Raw genomic sequence first — 20,342 nt, forward strand, 5'->3', positions numbered from 1 at the left:
AGGTCCCTAGGTGAACCACTGAAGTAATTTTCATTTTAAAACAGATTTTATGCAAAGTATAATGGATTTGATTGCATTTCTAAAAAGCATCAGCTAAAAATGCATTCACAGTTCTGTGCAATGCCCATTTTATCATTTTATAGCTCATTCCTAAAGTAACTATAGGCATATAAGAAATCACATAAACAAGACTGCAATTTCAGCAACTATCTAGAAACAAAAATGCCTTTAGATGTATATTATTAAAGTACACCCTGATATAAGTAATTATTTAAACGCAAGAAAGGAAAACATGCTTATAACTGATTGCTTACTGACTCGTAAGAATTTTATGATTCTTTCATAATATTTATTAAAAGGCCCTCTCCAGTGTTGCAAACTCTCCCCTCTCCCAAACATATTGCAGTTTTTCGGTTCCAAATGAAGGAAGGGGAATAGAAAAACAAAACAAAAGACAAACAGCATTCTTTTAATCCGCCCCGTCATTTTTTCTCGTCAGTTTTGGAACAGCAACACCGGGCGGGTCTCGCGAGGCACGCGCAAGCCAGCCGCCCTCGGTTGTCATAGTAACCGCCCGCGCGGCCTGGCTCGGGGTGGGGTGGGGGATGATGGCGCCTCATCCTCACTCGTCCCGCTGTTCTGAGTCTGCGGCGGCTGCGCTGAAGCATCTGCAAGGCGTGGGTGAGCGCTGTCCCCGCGGTGGCTTTGGCAGAGCTGTGAGGCTCCCGGGTTTGGAAGCTTGAGCGCGGAAGGTGGCTCGTGGCCATCTTGAAAGTGCGAGTGAGAGGGACTCCAACGTGGGAAGAGAGCTGGTGGCGCTCCCGCGGGGAGGGGAGAAAGAATCGCTGCTTCCTCGGACTGGGAGAAGGGAATGATTCGCCAGCCCACCTTTTCAGCGCGTTTTCAAATTACGCTCTCTCGCTCTCTCTCCCCCCCCCCCGCTCCCTCTCCTGTCTTCTTGTGAAATGTAAACGCACAGCAATAAGGCACATTACGTTGTATCTACCCCCACCCCCAAGGATTAAACCTAGATCAGTTATAGCCTTAGGGGTCGGCGCTTTCTTACATGTATCTTCATAAATTCATCTTGTTGCCCCCCCTCTTTAATCTCTTTAGAAATAAGGGCTTTGCTGTACGGTCACCTGAGCCAATGAATTTAAGCAACAAGGGAGGGATCCGAATTTTGGGGATTTTATACCGGGGAGGGGCAAAGATTGAGGGATGGGCATTTTATATGGAAAGACGAGGTATTCTTGATTGCAGGGTTTTCCAATGTTGGGTGAGAAAATATACTGAGATATTTGTATTGAAAAACCTGCTGCAAATTGTGCATTTGATTTATTTTTCAAAAAAATGTGGAATTTTAGCATTCTGGTAGCACAGAGTCTCCTGTGTTAAAGCCTGTGTTAAAGTCAGTTTCTTTTGAATAATGTTTACTCCCTGAGAATAAACAACATCCAATGCAGTCAAGATTGTTACTTTAAATCAGTGCTTCTCAAATAGTGGGGCGCGCCCCCCAGGGGGGACGCGAGGCTCCGTAAAGGGGGGCACGTTTGACCTCGTTTTTAATAATGATACTATTTACAGTCGCGCGGGGGGCGCGAAAAATGTTTTCTTCTTCCTAGGGGGGGCATGACAGAAAATAATTGAGAAGCACTGCTTTAAATTGAGAAGCTGAAAGGTCAGTGTTTATGTGATCACAGTGTTATTCAAAATTATCAGTAGCAAGAATGGCCTTATGGTTTCAGGGAATTTTTTGATAAGGAAGTTGAAATTATTTGCAGACAACGAATTCTTCAGGAGGTATGTAAAGTCTTAAAATAATTTTAAAAAACCATTGGAAACAAATATTAGACCATATTGTTGAAAAAAGTGCAGTCACATATTGGTCAAATGAAAAACCTGCAGTTTTTGAGAACAAGTTAGATTGAAGCAGGCTATATACCAAAGCATCATTTCTGAGAACATAACTTTCACATTCAGAATCTATAGAATTAGGATTAGAATTCAGTTACAGGAAGAAATAACCGTCTCTTTGCTTCATTTCAGTGGATATAGCAATTAGAAGTTACAACTTCTGAAAATTACTAACAATAGACAATACTGTAAATGTGTTTCATGTCACATTTCAAAAGTTGAAAATTATGACTCGCCTCATTAATTTTATGATTTTTGCAAAGAGAAAGAGGGCATATTTCTAACAAACCAAAGATATAATGGAAACTAATTGTCTAGGACAGGGGTGTCAAACTCAATTTCATTGAGGGCCGCATAAGGATTGTGTTTGACCTTGGGAGCGCCAGGTTGGGCGTGGCCAACTTGATGTCACTCGTCTTGGGGGCGCCTGTGGTGGTGCGAGTGCTCTACCTGCAAAAACAAGCTCTCAAGCTTTGCTTCGTCTGCAGCGGCCTCCTGCAACCCTCTCCCAGCAAAAATGGAGCTTGAGAGAGCTGCACGCAGACCTCCCAAGGTCTGTTTTCGCTTGGAGAGGCACTGCAAGCCAGTCCTTCACTGCTTCCAGGGTGGCCCCGCAGGCCAGATCTAAGCACCCCACGGGCCGGATCCAGCCCCCAGGCCTTGAGTTTCTGACCGAAATAGAATAAAATAGAATAGAATAGAATTTTTTATTGGCCAAGTGTGATTGAATATACAAGGAATTTGTCTTGGTGCATATGCTCTCAGTGTACATAAAAGAAAAAATACCTTCATCAAGGTACAACACTTACAACACTTAATGATAGTCATAGGGTACAAATTTAACACTTAATGATACAACACTTAATGATAGTCATAGGCTACAAATAAGCAATCAGGAAACAATCTCAGTATAAATCGTAAGGATACAAGCAACAAAGTTACAGTCATAAGTCATAAGTGGAAGGAGATGGGTGATGGGAACGATGAGAAGATTAATAGTAGTGCAGACTTAGTAAATAGTTTGACAGTTTTAAGGGAATTATTTGTTTAGCAGAGTGATGGCGTTCGGGAAGAAACTGTTCTTGTGTCTAGTTGTTCTAGTGTGCAATGCTCTATAGCATCATTTTGAGGGTAGGAGTTGAAACAGTTTATGTCCAGGGTGTGAGAGGGTTTGTAAATATTTTCACAGCCCTTTTTTTGATTCGTTCAGTATACAGGTCCTCAATGGAAGGCAGGTTGGTAGTAATTGGTTTTTCTGCAGTTTTTCTGCAGTTCTGTGTCTGTCTTGTTGGGTTGCAGAACCAGATGTATAGCTAATACAATTTTGTCTGAGTGTTTGAACTACAGTCTGTGGCTCAGACTGCTAAGACAGTCTGTTATTAACACAGCTGCCTGCAATTACTGCAGGTTCTAGTCCCACCAGGCCCAAGGTTGACTCAGCCTTCCATCCTTTATAAGGTAGGTAAAATGAGGACCCAGATTGTTGGGGGCAATAAGTTGACTTTGTATATAAATATACAAATAGGATGAAGACTATTGCTAACATAGTGTAAGCCACCCTGAGTCTTCGGAGAAGGGTGGGATATAAATGCAAATAAAAAAAATTACATGTTAATTTTAGGCTCTTCTTCCTCAACAATTTGACAATGAACTAATTAGAAAACTTTCTCATTCCTTTCCTTCTCATTGTCTTTATCCTATGCCTTTCTCTGCTGAACCCAGAAGTCTTGATCCTCCAACCATATATAGTATACTTGATGAATATATTGTCACATGGAGAGACATAAATCAAGTCTTTATAATACTTCAGATGTTGCTTGTTCTTATTTATTTAGACATTAGGATAGATTTGCAGTTATTATTCATTATGAACTAAAATTTTCATTTGCTTACTGACATACACATATCTCCATACATATTTCACCAGTTTACATTTTATCTGACCAGACTAAATGCATTATTGTTAATTATTTGCAATGAGACTTAAGCATTAAATTTCACAAGCATGGCCAGTTGTAGACTATGTGAAGTTGTAGACTACGGTGAAGAAATGGAGGTAGTGACAGATTTTATTTTCCTGGGCTCCAAGATTATCGCAGACGGGGACTGCAGCCAAGAAATTAAAAGACGCTTGCTCCTGGGGAGGAAAGCTATGGCAAATCTAGACAGCGTACTAAAAAGCAGAGACATCACCCTGCCAACCAAAGTGCGTATAGTCAAAGCTATGGTTTTCCCAGTTGCAATGTATGGCTGTGAAGGTTGGACCATAAGAAAGGCTGAGCGCCAAAGAATTGAGGCCTTTGAACTCTGGTGCTGGAGAAGACTCCTGCGAGTCCCTTGGACTGCAAGGTGAACAAACAAGTCAGTTCTAGAGGAGATCAACCCTGACTGCTCTTTAGAAGGCCAGATCCTGAAGATGAAACTGAAATACTTTGGCCACCTAATGAGAAAGAAGGACTCACTGGAGAAGAGCCTAATGCTGGGAAAGATTGAGGGCAAAAGAAGAAGGGGACGACAGAGAACGAGGTGGCTGGATGGAGTCACTGAAGCAGTAGGCATGAGTTTAAATGGACTCCAGAGGATGGTAGAGGACAGGAAGGCTTGGAGGAATGTTGTCCATGGGGTCGCAATGGGTCGGACATGACTTCGCAACTAACAACAACAACAAATTCTTACTATGCTTCCTGGCATTTTCCACTTGAGTATTATTTTCTCGAGTTCATAATCTCTTGTTCTGAAAACTTGTGTTGAAAACCGTATTCTGTGGACTTCAGACCTTCTACTTAGAATTGAACTCAAAGATCTTGACATTTAAATGAATATATATAGTGCATGAGCTTTAGGAACTAGAACTACTCAATGGTTTGCAAGAAAGGGTACATAGAAGCTATCAGAACGGTATATAGTTTACCTTCACCTAAATTCTCAGAGAAGAGAGAGATTACATAATGGGGATTGAAGACATATAAAAATGTATACATGGAGAAGTGGACAGCATTAACAGTCTAATGATTTTCTGGTCAACTTTGTCAATACCAAAACTGATGTCAATGGGTGGGGGCGCAACAATTAGGTTGATTCACCTCAGATATCTTAATAGTCCATTCTAACAAGTTTTTAGATATTTTCCAGCCATGTGGTAGGTAGTTTGGCCACATCCCAAGTCTATTTTGTGAATTCAGATTTTGCTGAATGCCAGAATTCAACAATCTCTGAATTCTAAATTCCAGAGTAACAAGGATTGGTCCTAGATGATCACTCTTTGCTCTCAGATTCTGTGGTGCTCACTGTTTTAGAAAGAAGTTACGAAAGCTGAAGGAGAAGAAACAATACCTAGAGCAGTGGTGGCGAACCTATGGCACATGTGCCAGAGGTGGCACGCAGCACCCTCTTTGTGGGCATGTGAGCCTCAGCTCAGCTCTGCCATACGTGTGTGGGGGGTGTCAGCTAGTCTTCAGGTCTCTTCATGTGCGGGGGTGGGGTGCATGCGTGGGAGCCACACGCTCATTGGATTTTGTGGGTTCAGTTGCGCGCGCTCGCATTTGCATGCTTGTGCTTTGGGCACTCAGTCTGGAAATGATTAGCCATCACTGACCTAGAATAAAGGAAAAGAAAAATAAGAAACATAACCAATCATAGGTTTTCATACGTTAGAAACCATGTTATGGTAACAAGAGCAATAAAGCATCAGTATTTCTTTGCCCTCATGAGCAGAGTATCATCCAATGATCCTACTAAAGGTGGACTTTCTGAGAGGAATTGTTTGCATTTTGCTAAACCAATTGCAAATTTGTTTAAACAAATATCCTATCTAGCAGTTCAAAACGTAAATGCGACTAGAATAAGTACTACTTAAGTGGGAAGGCAACAATACAGAACGCTGTTACCTTTGGCGTATAGCCATTCTGGCTATATCACCATGGATAAAGTCTTTGGACAACGCTGGCTCCCTCATCCAAGAAATGGAGATGAGCACTGTTCCCTAGAATCAGACACAACTGTACAGGGAAACCTTTACTTTTATCTTAAACAAATTGGTCATGTTAGTTCTGTTCTTGACATCTGGGATGTTTTCAGCTTGGCTTCTAATATTGTAAACAGGCTACATGACTGACATTTTTTCAAGCAGTAAGAAGTGGGAGTGAGCTGCTGGATTCAAAAGACAAGTCTCTTTGAAAGAGGGAGTGGTGTCTGCTGTATTGACAATAATACTGGTATTCCCCCCTCTTAATCCAAAAGTAATAAGTAAATTGAACAAGTCTCCATCTTTATTTTTTTAGAGAAAGATTTGGAAAAAGTGGCTGGACTTAAGCTGCAGGTGATCCTAGAAGAAATAGAGTATCCTTCTGGCAGATAGGGTTCAGGACCAGATATGAAACTTGAAGCTTGCAGTGGTCACTTTTGTGGCTGACTTTCTTCAGAATTTAAATGGAGGGAATGTGGTCCTGGTTCTTTCAGCTCTCTCTTAGCAACATCCTATACAACTGACCAAGATATCCTTGTGAAAGATTCGCAAGAGCACTTCCTGAATCAGAAGTACTTTGGATACTTAAAGGGGAAATCTGTTAAGTCCTTGGCCATACCAGTGTTAGGCGCTGCATGACTCAGCCTTCTCTCCCATGTATGAGAGTTGTATTTCATGGTTTCTCAAAATGTCAGTAAAAACTGAGAAGTGTATTGAGAGGGGTATGTGCGTATAGTACTGTTGTGTCTTGTCCGCTCTCACCGCAGCCGGGGTCTGCTTATCTGCTCCCGAACACGGAGGAATGTATGCCTCCCGGCCCCAGTCCTGGCTCCATGCCCAGACAAGCTGCAGAGGAGGGGGCACCTCCCGGTCCCAGCCCTGGCTCCATGCCCAAGCAGGCTGCAGAGGAGGGAGCATCCCCCGGCCCCAGCCCTGGCTCCATGCCCAGGCAAACGGAACAGCTAGACCCCTCCCCCTCCTCCACAGCATGTGAGCCTGAGGAAAGTTTACTTCCAACAGCTGATTGGAGTGACCCTCGCATCAGAAGATTGGATAGGCGGAGGCAACAGAAGGAAGGAGGCAGGCCTTAATGAGTGCTGAGTCATGGAGCCACACCCCATGGCCTATATAAAGGATCTGCTTTCTGGCAGTCTCTGAGTCAGGCAAAGTCGAACTTATCTTGCTGAAGTCACTTACTGGTCTCCTGCCTGCTCTGAGGACTTTGCTAGGACTTTGGGCAGAGCTGCAGAGGCAAGCCTGATTCGGATTTCCCTGACCCGGCCGTCAGTGGAGGAGTGGGACACGACAAGTACTTTGCTACATAGTTATGAAAGAAAGAGAAAATTAGGAACTTGTTTCTATAAATAGGACTAGTTCTTGAATCACTGAAATTCTTCAGTATTACATATTCAGAATTCCTTGGTTTTCTTGTCAATTTATCAAAATCTGTTTGAATGGATAAAGCTTGACAATATTATTTAACATACATATAGCACCATTTGCAGCATATTGCAGTATATTGAACTACTTGCCCCATCACTTTTTGAGTGTTCTGGCTTGGTCTCTTCTGTCCTTACACAATAGGTTCTATCAATGATTATTTGGCTGAGAACTCCCAGAATTCACTCTGCAACTAAAATATGAAACGAATAAGCGTGATGTTACAGTAACTTCCAAGTTGCAAAGTGTTATTTTGCTTAATGTGATTTGAAAACTGAAAAGTATTTTGAAGTCAGGTTTCCTTGGTCTTCTTTTTTGTTTAGAGAAACAGCTTCAGAATGAAAGACTACTATTCAACAAAGAAACTGCCCAGCACCTTGAAGATGCTGTCAAAGCCATTAAAAAATTGGTAATATCAAAATCTAAAAAAGTATTGCCTTTAGATATTTAAAAAGTACATAGAATAGAATAGAATAGAATTTTTATTGGCCAAGTGTGATTGGACACACAAGGAATTTGTCTTGGTGCATACGTTCTCAGTGTACATAAAAGAAAAGATACGTTCATCAAGGTACAACATTTACAACACAAGGTACATGTATTGTGATTACAAAATTTGGGTTAGACTAAATAGTCTTGTGTCAAATTTATGGATGAATATTTGTGTACTGAATGTATTGTTATTAGTGTTCAGTGTTGCTGTAAAGAGAAGATCTGTGCTAGGATAATGGTGAGCTTTAAAAAAAAGCACTTGCACACAATGTACCTTACAACTCATCCTCTCTCCCATGCCCTCTGTTCAACTTGCTTTTCCAGGTGGTGCTGGATTCAAATTGATTTCCAAATCTTAATATTCTATTAAGCTTGCTGAGAATATTTAGTCATGCCATTATCTCCAACAGGCTGGAGTGGGGGGGAGAGGAAGAATACAGGTAGTCCTTGACTTATGACCATAATTGAGCCCAGAATTACGGTCATAACTCACGGTAGTCATTAAGCGGGTCACCATGTGACCACATTTGATCTTATGACCTTTTATGTGGCAGTTGTTAAGTAAATGCTGTGGTCATTAAGCGAACGGCATGGTCGTTAAATACATGCATTTTAGCCAATGGGCATTTTTTTGATGGAAACTGGAAATAAATGCCATTTTCTGGAGAAAAAAAGCCAAAAATCATGGTAATATGGCTGTAGGATACTATAGATTGTTGCAGGGGTAAAATGTAAAATGTACTACTGGTTCTGTGGGCGTGGCTTGATGGGGGGAGTAATGTGACTGGGTGGGCGTGGCCAACTTTTTTTTTCTTTACTTTTAAAAGTAAAGTAAAGTAAAAGTAAAAAGCCTGTGATGATCAGGCAACTCAGCTGGGATCGCCAGAGGAAAAAAAGCTTTTAAGGGTTCTGACAATCCCAGCTGAGTTGCCTGATCACCAGAGGAGCCTTTTAAAAGGATTTTTTTTACAACCTCTTCATAACATAACATAACATAACATAACAAACATAACATAACATAACATAACATAACATAACATAACATAACATAACATAACATAACATAACATAACATAACATAACATAACATAACATAACATAACATAATATAACAACAGAGTTGGAAGGGACCTTGGAGGCCTTCTAGTCCAACCCGCTGCCCAGGCAGGAAACCCTACACCATCTCAGTCAGATGGTTATCCAACATTTTCTTAAAAATTTCCAGTGTTGGAGCATTCACAACTTCTGCAGGCAAGTCGTTCCACTTATTTATTGTTCTAACGGCCTCTTCTCTTCGGCCGAAGAGGTTGTAGAAAAAATGTTTTTAAAGGGTTCTGATGATCCCAGCTGAGTTGCCTGATCGCAAAAGGTTCTGGCGATTAGGCAATTCAGCTGGGATTGTCAGAACCCTTTAAAAGGTTCTGACAATCTCACTGAGCTGCGCGATCATCAGAGGCTTTTTTTTGTACTTTTAAAAGCATTTTTTCGACCAAAGAAAAAATGCTTTTAAAAGTAAAAAAAACATCTGATAATCGCGCGGCTTAGCTGGGGGTGGGGGGTGGGCAGGGATTTCTGCTACCGGTTCTCCGAACCACCCACCGCCATCGCTACTAGATCGGGTGATCCAGTCCGAACCGGGAACATTTCACTCCTGGATTGTTGTAAGTGTGGACCAGTTGCCAAGTGCTCAAAATGTGATCATGTGACTTTGGGGAGGGGCAGCCATTGGAATTTCAAAACTGGGCCATGAATATTTCTGGAGAAGTCCACTGTAACTTCAAATTGTCTTGCCCATTTTACTGAAATTTATTACAGATCTAAGCAATGATTCTTTTATACAAACTTTATCACTAAGGAAAAAAAGTCTGTACCTACATTTAGGAAAGATACGGCCATCAGATTTTTTTTCCTTTGTCATATATCTGTCAATTTTTAGGAAAAGGAAAGAAAAGATACAATTGAATTGTTGGAAGAAGAGACCATAAAAAACTGTAATCTCCGTATCAGAGTCAAGAGTTTCCCAGCAATTGTTATGAAAGAATTTGAAGGTATTTTTAAGATAATCCATTTTTTCTTAAAGTAAAATGCATTAGAGAATGCAATTTATGATTAATTTGCTAATTATGATAATTTATTTTAAGAACTATGCAGTTTGAGAGACAGCTTTACATAACTAGTTTTGATTAATATTTGGGTTTGGATCATAGGAGTTGAGCTATAATTTTTAAGTATAAAAGAGGAAACTAGAAACTAAGAAACAATATATAAATAGTTTTACCGATATTATTTATACCTGATTTAGAAAAAAACATGAAACGAATACATACCTGGGGTTTACATACTGTTCAAGGCAGCAACTTCTTTTAAACTTTTATTAATGATCTGAAAGGATGAGTCCTATTGAAGACCAGAAAAAGTTTGTGATGGAGAGCCAAGAGTGAATTGTGTTGTTTGGCCTTAATGCATTTAAATATTACCAAGATTTTCCAAGTACTGGAAGTATAGGAACATACCTATGGATTCTTTGCTTGTTTGCTTCAATCTTTGGCTGAAGAGGTATTAGAATAAGTGAAAGTGAATTTGAAAAAATAACTTTGTTTTACAAGAAGATCAAATTACAAGAAATTCATGGAACATGAAACATTGTTCACCATACTGCATATATTTGAAGCTCCATATGTGGAGTTAATAGACCCTTCAAGATTATCTGGCAAATAATAAAAGAAGTTTATGTTTTTATATTCCAGCTTTCAAGACATCAGTATTTTCAAGGACTTGTTTCTGTGGAAACAGATCTATGCAATATGACTGAAATATCTAGATAGAATGAAGACTCAGTCCAAGTACCACTTCAATGTGGCTAGCCTTTAGTGTCAGTGCTTTATCTGTTTCCCTATGATTTCTATAATTTCTAGATGATTCATTTGGTACTTCAAGTTATTACAGAGTTCTGGTAATTTATAGAAAATTGAAAATGGATTTAATATTTCCTTTCTTTCTTTCTTTCTTTCTTTCTTTCTTTCTTTCTTTCTTTCTTTCTTTCTTTCTTTCTTTCTTTCTTTCTTTCTATTTCTTATTTTAGAACTTGTGGCTGCTGCCCATCGATTTCATCTTAACAAGTTAAGAGAAGTAGAAGCTTCTATGAATGAAACTATTGCTGCAGTACAAGAGGCGTACACAAAGCAAATGTTCTCTGAAGAACAAAATGAAACACTGTGGTAGGCACTATGTGGTAAAAATGAACAATTGTAATAGTCAATTCCTTACCCTAAGGGCCATATATTGTCTACTGTTATTTTACTTACCTAAAAGAACTTGCACAAAATAAAAGTATCATGGAACATCTCTAACTGAAAGCTTCAACAATTAGTTTCAGTCTTTATAAAATATGTGCATTTGAGAGACAGTACTCTATCTTATTTCTGCTAAATTTAATAAGGTAGTATCTATAACTGTTGGGAAAAGTTATTTTTAATATATGTGGTGTTTCTCATTTGCATAGCATGCTATAGAGATGTAACAATGTTATCGGCCCCTGGCAATGGGTTTCTAGCTAGCATATACCCTAGAAACTACGTTGATCACACTTGTTGATGACCTTTAGAGAGACCAGGATTAGAGGAGTGCAACCTTCAAGTCCTTGATTTCTCAATAGTTTTAGTACCATTTACCATGGTATCCTTCTGGAGTGCCTTGGCAAGATTGTAGTAGTGAGTGTTGTTTCGTAGTGGTGCTACTCCTTCCAGAGGGCATGGTTTTCAGTATCTGATATTATCAGGATACCAGATGATGATAACCCACCTGTATATATCAGCCCTTAACCACAGAGGTGATTCAGTAGAAAGCTGAACCAATACTCTGAAGCTGTTAGGGTCTGGATGAGAAAGAACAGACTCAAAATGAATCCCTGCAAGAAAAGTGACTTTAGGTTTATGATTTCAAGAAATATTATCTTTGACTATGAATGGATTGGTATTCCTATGTTCAGAGTTGGTTTGCACTTGGGGGATCCTGGATTCACAGCTCCTACTCAATCAACAAGTAGTACTTGGGGCCAGGGGGATTTGTAGTCAATCAGATTTTAAACATACCTTAACTGATTTTTATAATGTGTTCCACACTGGGCTGTCCTTAGAAAGCGTTTGGAAGATACAACTGGTACAAAGTGTGATAGTCGAACAATAGTGAGCATCCCAGTTCAGTATAATCGGATGAATCCACTACTTTGGGAATGTATTGATTACCATTTGACTTCCAGATCCCTGTTGTCACCTTGAAGGCCTTACATGGTTCTGGATCAGATTATCCGAGGGTGTGCTTTCTCCAAATCAATTTGCCCACTGAATCAGATCAAATAAAGTCAGTACTATCTAGGATTGTTATACCCCACCCCCCATATTTTGTAATTATATCTGATCTTCTCCTTCCCTACTGAGTTCAGAAGGGTAATTGATCCTTGGTTGTTCCATCTAGCATAACAGAAGGGCACGTTATGAATGAAGGTTGAAACTGAAGGGTACAAGTTTATATGTCTTCTGTACATTATTTTGATATTGCCAATTCTGTTTATATACTAAAGTTTATATTTTGATGATAACAATTTTGTTTATATTATGGACAACTTTATTATTTTTTACGGGGTAGTTTTTTATAGAATAGAATAGAATAGAATTTTTTATTGGCCAAGTGTGATTGAACACACAAGGAATTTGTCTTGGTGCATATGCTCTCAGTGTACATAAAAGAAAAGATACGTTCATCAAGGTACAACATTTACAACACAATTGATGATCAATATATCAATATAAACCATAAGGATTGCCAGCAACAAGTTATAGTCATACAGTCATAAGTGGAAAGAGATTGGTGATGGGAACTATGAAACGATTAATAGTAGTGCAGATTCAGTAAATAGTCTGACAGTGTTGAGGGAATTATTTGTTTAGCAGAGTGATGGCCTTCGGGAAAAAACTGTTCTTGTGTCTAGTTGTTCTGGTGTGCAGTGCTCTATAGCGTCGTTTTGAGGGTAGGAGTTGAAACAGTTTATGTCCAGGATGCGAGGATCTGCAAATATTTTCATGGCCCTCTTCTTGATTCGTGCAGTATACAGGTCCTCAATGGAAGGCAGGTTGGTAGCAATTATTTTTTCTGCAGTTCTAATTATCCTCTGAAGTCTGTGTTTTTCTTGTTGGGTTGCAGAACCGAACCAGACAGTTATAGAGGTGCAAATGACAGACTCAATAATTCCTCTGTAGAATTGGATCAGCAGCTCCTTGGGCAGTTTGAGCTTACTGAGTTGGCGCAGAAAGAACATTCTTTGTTGTCCTTTTTTAATGATGTTTTTGATGTTAGCTGTCCATTTGAGATCTTGCGATATGATAGAACCCAGAAATTTGAAGGTTTCTACTGTTGATACTGTGTTGTCAAGTATTGTGAGAGGTGGAAGTATGGAAGGGTTTTTCCTAAAGTCTACCACCATTTCTACGGTTTTGAGTGTGTTCAGTTCCAGATTGTTTTGGTTGCACCACAAGGCTAGTTGTTCGACCTCTCGTCTATATGCGGATTCGTCATTGTCTCGAATGAGACCAATCACTGTTGTGTCATCTGCGAACTTCAGTAGCTTAACAGATGGATCATTGGAGATGCAGTCATTGGTATACAGAGAGAAGTGGGGAGAGCACACAGCCTTGGGGGGCCCCTGTGCTAATTGTACAGATATTTGATGTGATCTTGCTTAGCTTCACCTGCTGCTTCCTGTTTGTTAGGAAGCTTGTGATCCACTTACAAGTCTGTTCCGGTACCTGTAGCTGGTTTAGCTTAGTTAGAAGAATGTCTGGAATGATGGTATTGAATGCTGAACTAAAGTCTACAAAAAGGATCCTTGCATAGGTCTTTGGAGACTCAAGATGTTGTAGGATGTAGTGCAGAGCCATATTAACAGCATCATCTGTTGATCTATTTGCTCGGTATGCAAATTGCAAGGGGTCTAACAGCGGATCCGTGATGGTTTTCAGGTAGGAAAGCACTAGCCTTTCAAAGGTTTTGATGACTACAGATGTTAAAGCAACTGGTCTGTAGTCATTCAGTTCCTTGATGGTGGGCTTCTTCGGCACTGGGATGATGGTAGAGCGTTTGAAGCAAGAAGGAACATAACACATCTCTAGTGATTTATTGAAAATATGGGTGAAGATGGGGGCCAATTGGTCAGCATCTTTTGTGCTAATCTTGATTGTTAGCTGTCTAGAGACTTTGGTAATAGTTAGTAGTTAGTAACTAGTTAGTTAAGTGAATGGATGAACGAACGAATGTTGGCTTATGTTGTTTACTATCATTTTTAAGATTTCTTCAAAATTTTGTTTTGGCAGTAAAGAGCAAGATCAAAGCTGGGAGAAATATAATGAAATTGTCCAATTAGTAAACCAACAAATGGCTGCAAGGCATTCCATGAATATTAAAATAAATGAACTTCGCAATATGACAAAAAAAGAGGAAGATGAAACGGCCATGGAAGAGATTGCCATTGAAGATCTAAAGCAAGTGATGGCTAGAGAAGCCCTTCAGTTTAAAGAAAATAAAGCATTGTTAGAGCTACAGGTACAGTTTTAGGAATTGAACCTTAGCACTACATTAATGAAAGTATCAGTCTTGGGGCCATCCATCCAATAGATTTTCAGAAAAGTCCTCCATGGTTTAAAATTAAACTATCCATATAGTGTAGTACATTGGAATTGAGTGTGAAGCCTTATACATGAAAAACTTCTGCTCAGTCACGTGAATGTAAAACATTTCTGCTCATTATAATTTAGGGATTTTCCTATTTTAAGTCTAGGCTGTCTCTATATAATTTGCTAAAACATATCCATGAATATAAATCCCAATATTTGTGAACCAATTTTTATTTTATTTTTTAATCAAGTTTTTTTGATTTTTTTTCTTCACCCCCCCCACATATTTAATGAACAGACTATTGGCCATATCATATCTCATACCTTATCACATCCAAATACATTTTACTTAATTACAATTTCTGCCAAAATATTCTTTTTCCATATTTTTAATCATATTTTAATATTTATATGCTTATTTATATAAAAACATCTTCTTTTGCCCTCAAATTCTAATTTTTCCACTTTTAATCATATATATTCTCTTTTATCTTTCTTGATAATTCATTCTTTATCCTGATATATTTAAACGTGTTCGGGGTTGCCTTTCTTCTATTTCATCTTTTTTGTTTTACAGCAATCTTTCTTCTCTTTCTCCTCTCTTTCCTTTATCCTTCCTACTTTCTTCTTCCCTCCTCTCCTACTCCTTCTCTACTTCCCCTTCCTTTCTCCCCCTCCTCCTTTCTTCCTCTATCTAACCTTTTCTCCTACTCTTATTTCCCCTCCCTTTCTTCCACCCCTCTTCCCTTTCTTCTATTCCTCTCTCTTCTTCTCCCTTCCTTCCATCTCTGTCTATTGCTGTATTAATTTTCAATTCAGTATTTTCTATTATGGTGTCCAGGCAACCTCGATTTTTCTGCCATTTATTGAATGTATTTCTCAGAATTCCCATCATATTTTTAAATTATTAAAAGTGTATTTCAACTTATTCCATTTTTACCTTAAAGCCTTTTAACTAAGTTAACCTTCCACCTCTTTATTTTCTTTAATTCCTAATTTCTTATTCCCACATCAATGATTGTTTTTCTCTTACTAGCATTTCAATTTTATATCTCACTTTCAATTATGTAAGAAGCAAAAAAGAAGTAGTATACTATTTAATGTTCCTCTTTGTTTTTTCCCCCTTCACTTTGAATTCCCAAGTGCCAATTAGTCAGTTATTTCAAGTTGGGACCTCTTTTAAGTTTTAGAAAGTTTTTCTTCTTACCTGTGAGTTGGCCAATCACTCACCTGGCAACAGTACTCTGTTCAATCACCGCTCCTGCACAAATCTTAGTCCGGTTGCTCCAGCTTGTAGCGGTCATTTCAGTGGCAGATCAAAGAGCTGCCTCCGACCTTTCAAGGAATTTGTCTGTTCCTCTTGGTCTTCCGGGGCGCCTCTCTTTCTCTACCAGCCCTCCAAGACGGTTCTGGTCCACACCAATGGTTTGTCTGGCTAGATTGGAGCTTTGCTCATTGGAGCTTTGCTATTTTCCAGCCAGTATCGCCATGATGCTTCTGGTTCCTCTTAAACCAATTCTTATCAGTTTTAATATCTCTCCAACAATGCTGGAGGGTTCCATAGAAAGTGCTAAATAATGTACAACTAACAATTTTAGCTATATTAAAGTTGGCTTTCACTGTAGATTGAAGAACTTCAGAAAAAACTTCAGATGAGAAAAAATGAGGTTGCGGAAAAGAAGAAAGAATTTGAAGAGTTGCTTAAAATACTATGTCGTTTACAGAAGAAAGTTTCAGACCATAATCGGGTAAGTTGAATTGTGCCTTTGGTAATGTGCCATTTCAAAGTCAGATCTACTGAGCATTGTCTTTTTCCAGTATAAAATGAATTGAGACTGTATAAGTATTGTCCTAGGTAGACTGCATCTCTATGCATTAGGGGATTAAATATTGAACATTTTATTTACTTAGTTATTAAACTTGTAAAGCTACCCATCTATCAAAGAAACACTAGACGTGATCCAAAGTAAGAAACAACAATCATAAAACACTTCTTAAAAACCAAATCAATTAAATCAGATAACCAATTAAAAATCTCAAAAAATATCCCATATTATACCTCCATTCCAGAGCTCTAGAAATTAATAGTAGCTTTCCACAAGGCTGGTAGCATTGGGGTCATCTGTATCTCATATCATTGTGGATTCTGCCAAGACGATTGTTACCTTGCAATGCCCGCAGTTAGGAGTAAAATAAAATAATAAAATAATGTAAATAACAATTTATATAATGCTTATTTCCTAAATGTGACTCAGGGTAGCTTACACTGATTAAAGAAATATTATTTTCTGGCTATTAACACAAAGTGGTACCTGAAATATTATTCACTAGTCACATGAATTTAAGGGTTTCTAAAAGTTGAGCAAAATCAGGGCCATCCATACCTCAAATGGTATAGTGTCTCAGAGGGCAGGTGCAGATATGGAAAAGTCATATCCTAGGCCCTACTAGATGAGAGTCTGATTGACAGGATGCAAAACCTGCCTCTCCTTCTACCCAAACTAATAAGAATGGTAGAAATGCTGGGAACAAGGCAATCCTTCAAATAACCTGGCCCAATGCTATGTAGGACTTTATAGGTAATAACTAGTAACTTGAATTGTAGCTGGAAGCAAACTGAGACCCAGTGCAGCTTGCAGAACAAATTTGTATCATGAGCATAATGAGATAAATTTATAATTTCTCAACCAAATGAAGATTCTGGGTATTATTGAAGGTCAATCTCATATAGAGCATTGCAGTAATCCATTCAGGGATGATCAAAGCATGACTGACTATGCTCATTACCTCAATCTATAGACTAGAGTAATGGAGTTGGAAGGGACCTTTGAGGTCTTCTATCCAACCCCCTGCCCAGGCAGGAAACCCTACACCACTTCAGACAAATGGTTATCCAACGTTTTCTTAAAAATTTCCAGTGTTGGCGCATTTACAACTTCTGCAGGCAAGTTGTTCCACTTATTAATTGTTCTAACTGTCAGGAAATTTCTCCTTTGTTCTAAGTTGCTTCTCTCCTTGATTACTTTTCACCTGTTGGAAGAAATATCCATCTGGGTTCAGTTCCAAGTGGGGACAAAGACACTGGAAACATGGAGGCTGCTTGGAAAGATGGTTTAATGGTGGTCAGGATCACATGGCTTGAGTTCCTGAACAGAAAAGGGATGAGATCCTGTGTGCTCCCTGGCTTTATGCTTTTTCTGAGCTTTGAACTTTCTGGAGCACAGGAAGAGTATCCTGATTGGTTGTCAGACTCCCAGAGGGTGGGGGTCTTAGCTAACCTTGCTGGCTGATGTAATCTTCCCAGGTGTCATGTGGTGAGTTTCTGTTGCTAGGTGGGTTCTATTGTGTTGCAGATGATGGTCCCATTGACAAAGGTGGGGGGAAATGAGTGAGCTTGGCTGAGGCTTTAATGGCCCATTGACAAAGATGGGGGGAGTCAGGAAGCTGCTTTGTCTTTAAAACATGTTTCTCCATTTCTCATTCAGGGAAATATATTCTGCCTTTTTAAATATTTTCTAAAATATTTCATTCTTTTAGGAGGGGGGTGGGTGCTAAATTCCTACACACCCATTGCTTCTTGTTCTACCTTCAGATGCTTTAGAGAATAGTTTGACTCCCTTTTCTTTGTGGCAACCACTGAGATATTGGAACACTATTATCATGTCTCCCCTAGTCCTTCTTTTCATTAAACTAGACATACCCAGTTCCTGCAACCGTTCTTCATATGTTTTAGTCTCCAGTACCCTAATCATCTTTGTTGCTGTTGTCTGCAGTCTTTCTAGAATCTCAACATCTTTTTTAAATCGTGACGACCAAAACTGAATACAATATTCCAAGTGTGGCCTTACCAAGGCATTATAAAGTGGTATTAACACTTCACATGATCTTGATTCTATCCCTCTGTTTATGCAGCCTAGAACTGTGTTGGCTTTTCTGGCAGTTGCTCTACACTGCTGGCTCATATCTAAATGGTTGTCCACTAGGACTCCAAGATCCCTCTCACAGTTACTACTATTGAGTAAGGTACCACATATACGGTACCTGTGCATTTTATTTTTCTTGCCTTACTTTTTTCACTGTTCAATTTCATTTTGTTAGATAGCGCCCAATGTTCAAGTCCGTCAAGATCCTTCTGTATCTTGAGCTGGAGTATTGGCTATTCTTGCCAGCTTGGTGTCATCTGCAAATTTGATGAGTTCTCATCTATCCCCTCGTCCAAGTCGTTGATGAAGATGTTGGAGAGTACTGGACCTAAAACAGAGCCTTGGGGTACTCCACTGCATACTTCCCTCCATATAGATGCAGTTCCATTGAGAACTACACATTGAGTGCGGTTGGTCAGCCAGTTACGAATCCATCTGGTGGTGATGCTGTCTAACCCACATTTTTTTACTTTATCTAGTAGTAGGTTATGGTCTACTTTATCAAATGCTTTACTGAAGTCCAAGTAAATTATATCAACAGCATTCCTCTGGTCCACTAATTTTGTCACTTTGTCAAAGAATGCAATAAGATTAGTCTGGCATGATCTGTTTTTGACAAACCCATGTTGGCTTTTGGTTATTACTTTGTTTGCTTCTAGGTGTTCAGTGATTCGTTGCTTGATTATCTTTTCCAGAATCTTCCCTGGTATTGAGGTCAGTCTGATACGTCTGTAGTTTCTTGGATCTGTTTTTTTTTCCTTTTTTGAAGATGGGAACTACATCAGCTCTTTTCCAGTCCTCTGGCAGTTCCCCTGTGCTCCAGGATCTTTGAAAGATATAGTTCAGTGGTTCTGAGATCTCGTCTGCCAGTTCCTTCAGAACCTTGGGGTGTAATCCATCCGGTCCTGGTGATTTGAACTCGTCTAGGGTAGACAGGTGTTCACTTACCATTGTCTTACCTATTTTAACTTGTGTTCCTAATCTATTTTTTGTGGTGCTGTTTTTGATAGGTTGGACTGTTTTTTCCTTTTGTGTAAAGACAGATGCAAAAAATGAGTTAAGTAGTTCTGCTTTTGCCCTGTTGCTTTTTACTTTCTTGCCACTTTCTCCTAGCAATAGGCCAATTGTTTCCTTGAGTTTTTTCTTGTTTTTAACATGTTAGAAGAAGCTTTTTTTGTTATTTATTACTTTTGTCGCTAGCCTTTGTTCGTTGTGAGCCTTAGCTTTCCTCACTTCATCTTTACAGGCTCGGGCTATTTGCTGATATTCTGCCTTGATATTTGCCCCTCTTTCCACTTTTTATACTTGTCCTTTTTGTCTTTCAATTTGTCAGATAGTTCTTTATGCATCCATGCTGGTTTCTTTTGAGATCTATTATTTTTCTTCTTCATTGGTATTGTGCTAGACTGGGCTTTTATAATCTCAGTTTTCAAAATTTCCCAAGCTTCTTGAGTTGTTTTCCCCTTGAGGATTCTCATCCATGGAATCGTTCTCAAGCTCTAAGTTTATTGAAATTAGCTCTCTTAAAGTCCAAGACTAGTTTGACTTTGTTCTACTACTTGTGTTTGCATAATGTTGAATTCCAATATTGCGTGATCATTTGCCCCAAGGTTCCTGTAGCTTCAACACCTTCTATCATTCCATCTCTGTTAGTGAAAATTAAGTCCAATATGGCTGATTCCCTTGTTCCCTTCTCTACTTTTTTGGAAACAAAGTTGTCTGCTAGGTTTGTTATGAACCTGTTGGATCTTCCATTTGGTGCAGAGTTTGTCTCCCAGTTGATATCAGGGTAGTTAAAATCCCGCATTACTATTGTGATTTGCTTCCTAAATACGTTAGTTAGCTGACTAGCAAAAAGTTCATCTACTTCCTCTGTTTGGTTGGATGGCCTATAGTATAGACCTACGGCAATGTCATTCCCCCCCCCTTTAATATTGACCC

At 39.2% G+C, this 20,342-nt stretch overlaps 1 protein-coding gene across 1 annotated transcript in view; it reads left to right on the plus strand.

The window, feature by feature from the left end:
* The first annotated feature begins 421 nt into the window (after positions 1–421).
* The window catches only part of LOC131187914 (coiled-coil domain-containing protein 175-like), a 56,103-nt gene continuing 36,182 nt past the window's right edge, over positions 422–20,342 (plus strand). Inside the window, exons 1-6 of the mRNA XM_058162708.1 lie at positions 422–681; positions 7,645–7,730; positions 9,750–9,861; positions 10,896–11,031; positions 14,179–14,407; positions 16,104–16,226. Of these exons, the coding sequence (XP_058018691.1) occupies positions 606–681; positions 7,645–7,730; positions 9,750–9,861; positions 10,896–11,031; positions 14,179–14,407; positions 16,104–16,226 (762 nt within the window). The 5' untranslated portion in view covers positions 422–605. The remainder of the gene's footprint in view (positions 682–7,644; positions 7,731–9,749; positions 9,862–10,895; positions 11,032–14,178; positions 14,408–16,103; positions 16,227–20,342) is intronic.

Source organism: Ahaetulla prasina, chromosome 1 (genome assembly GCF_028640845.1).
Source record: "Ahaetulla prasina isolate Xishuangbanna chromosome 1, ASM2864084v1, whole genome shotgun sequence".
NCBI lineage: Eukaryota > Metazoa > Chordata > Lepidosauria > Squamata > Colubridae > Ahaetulla > Ahaetulla prasina.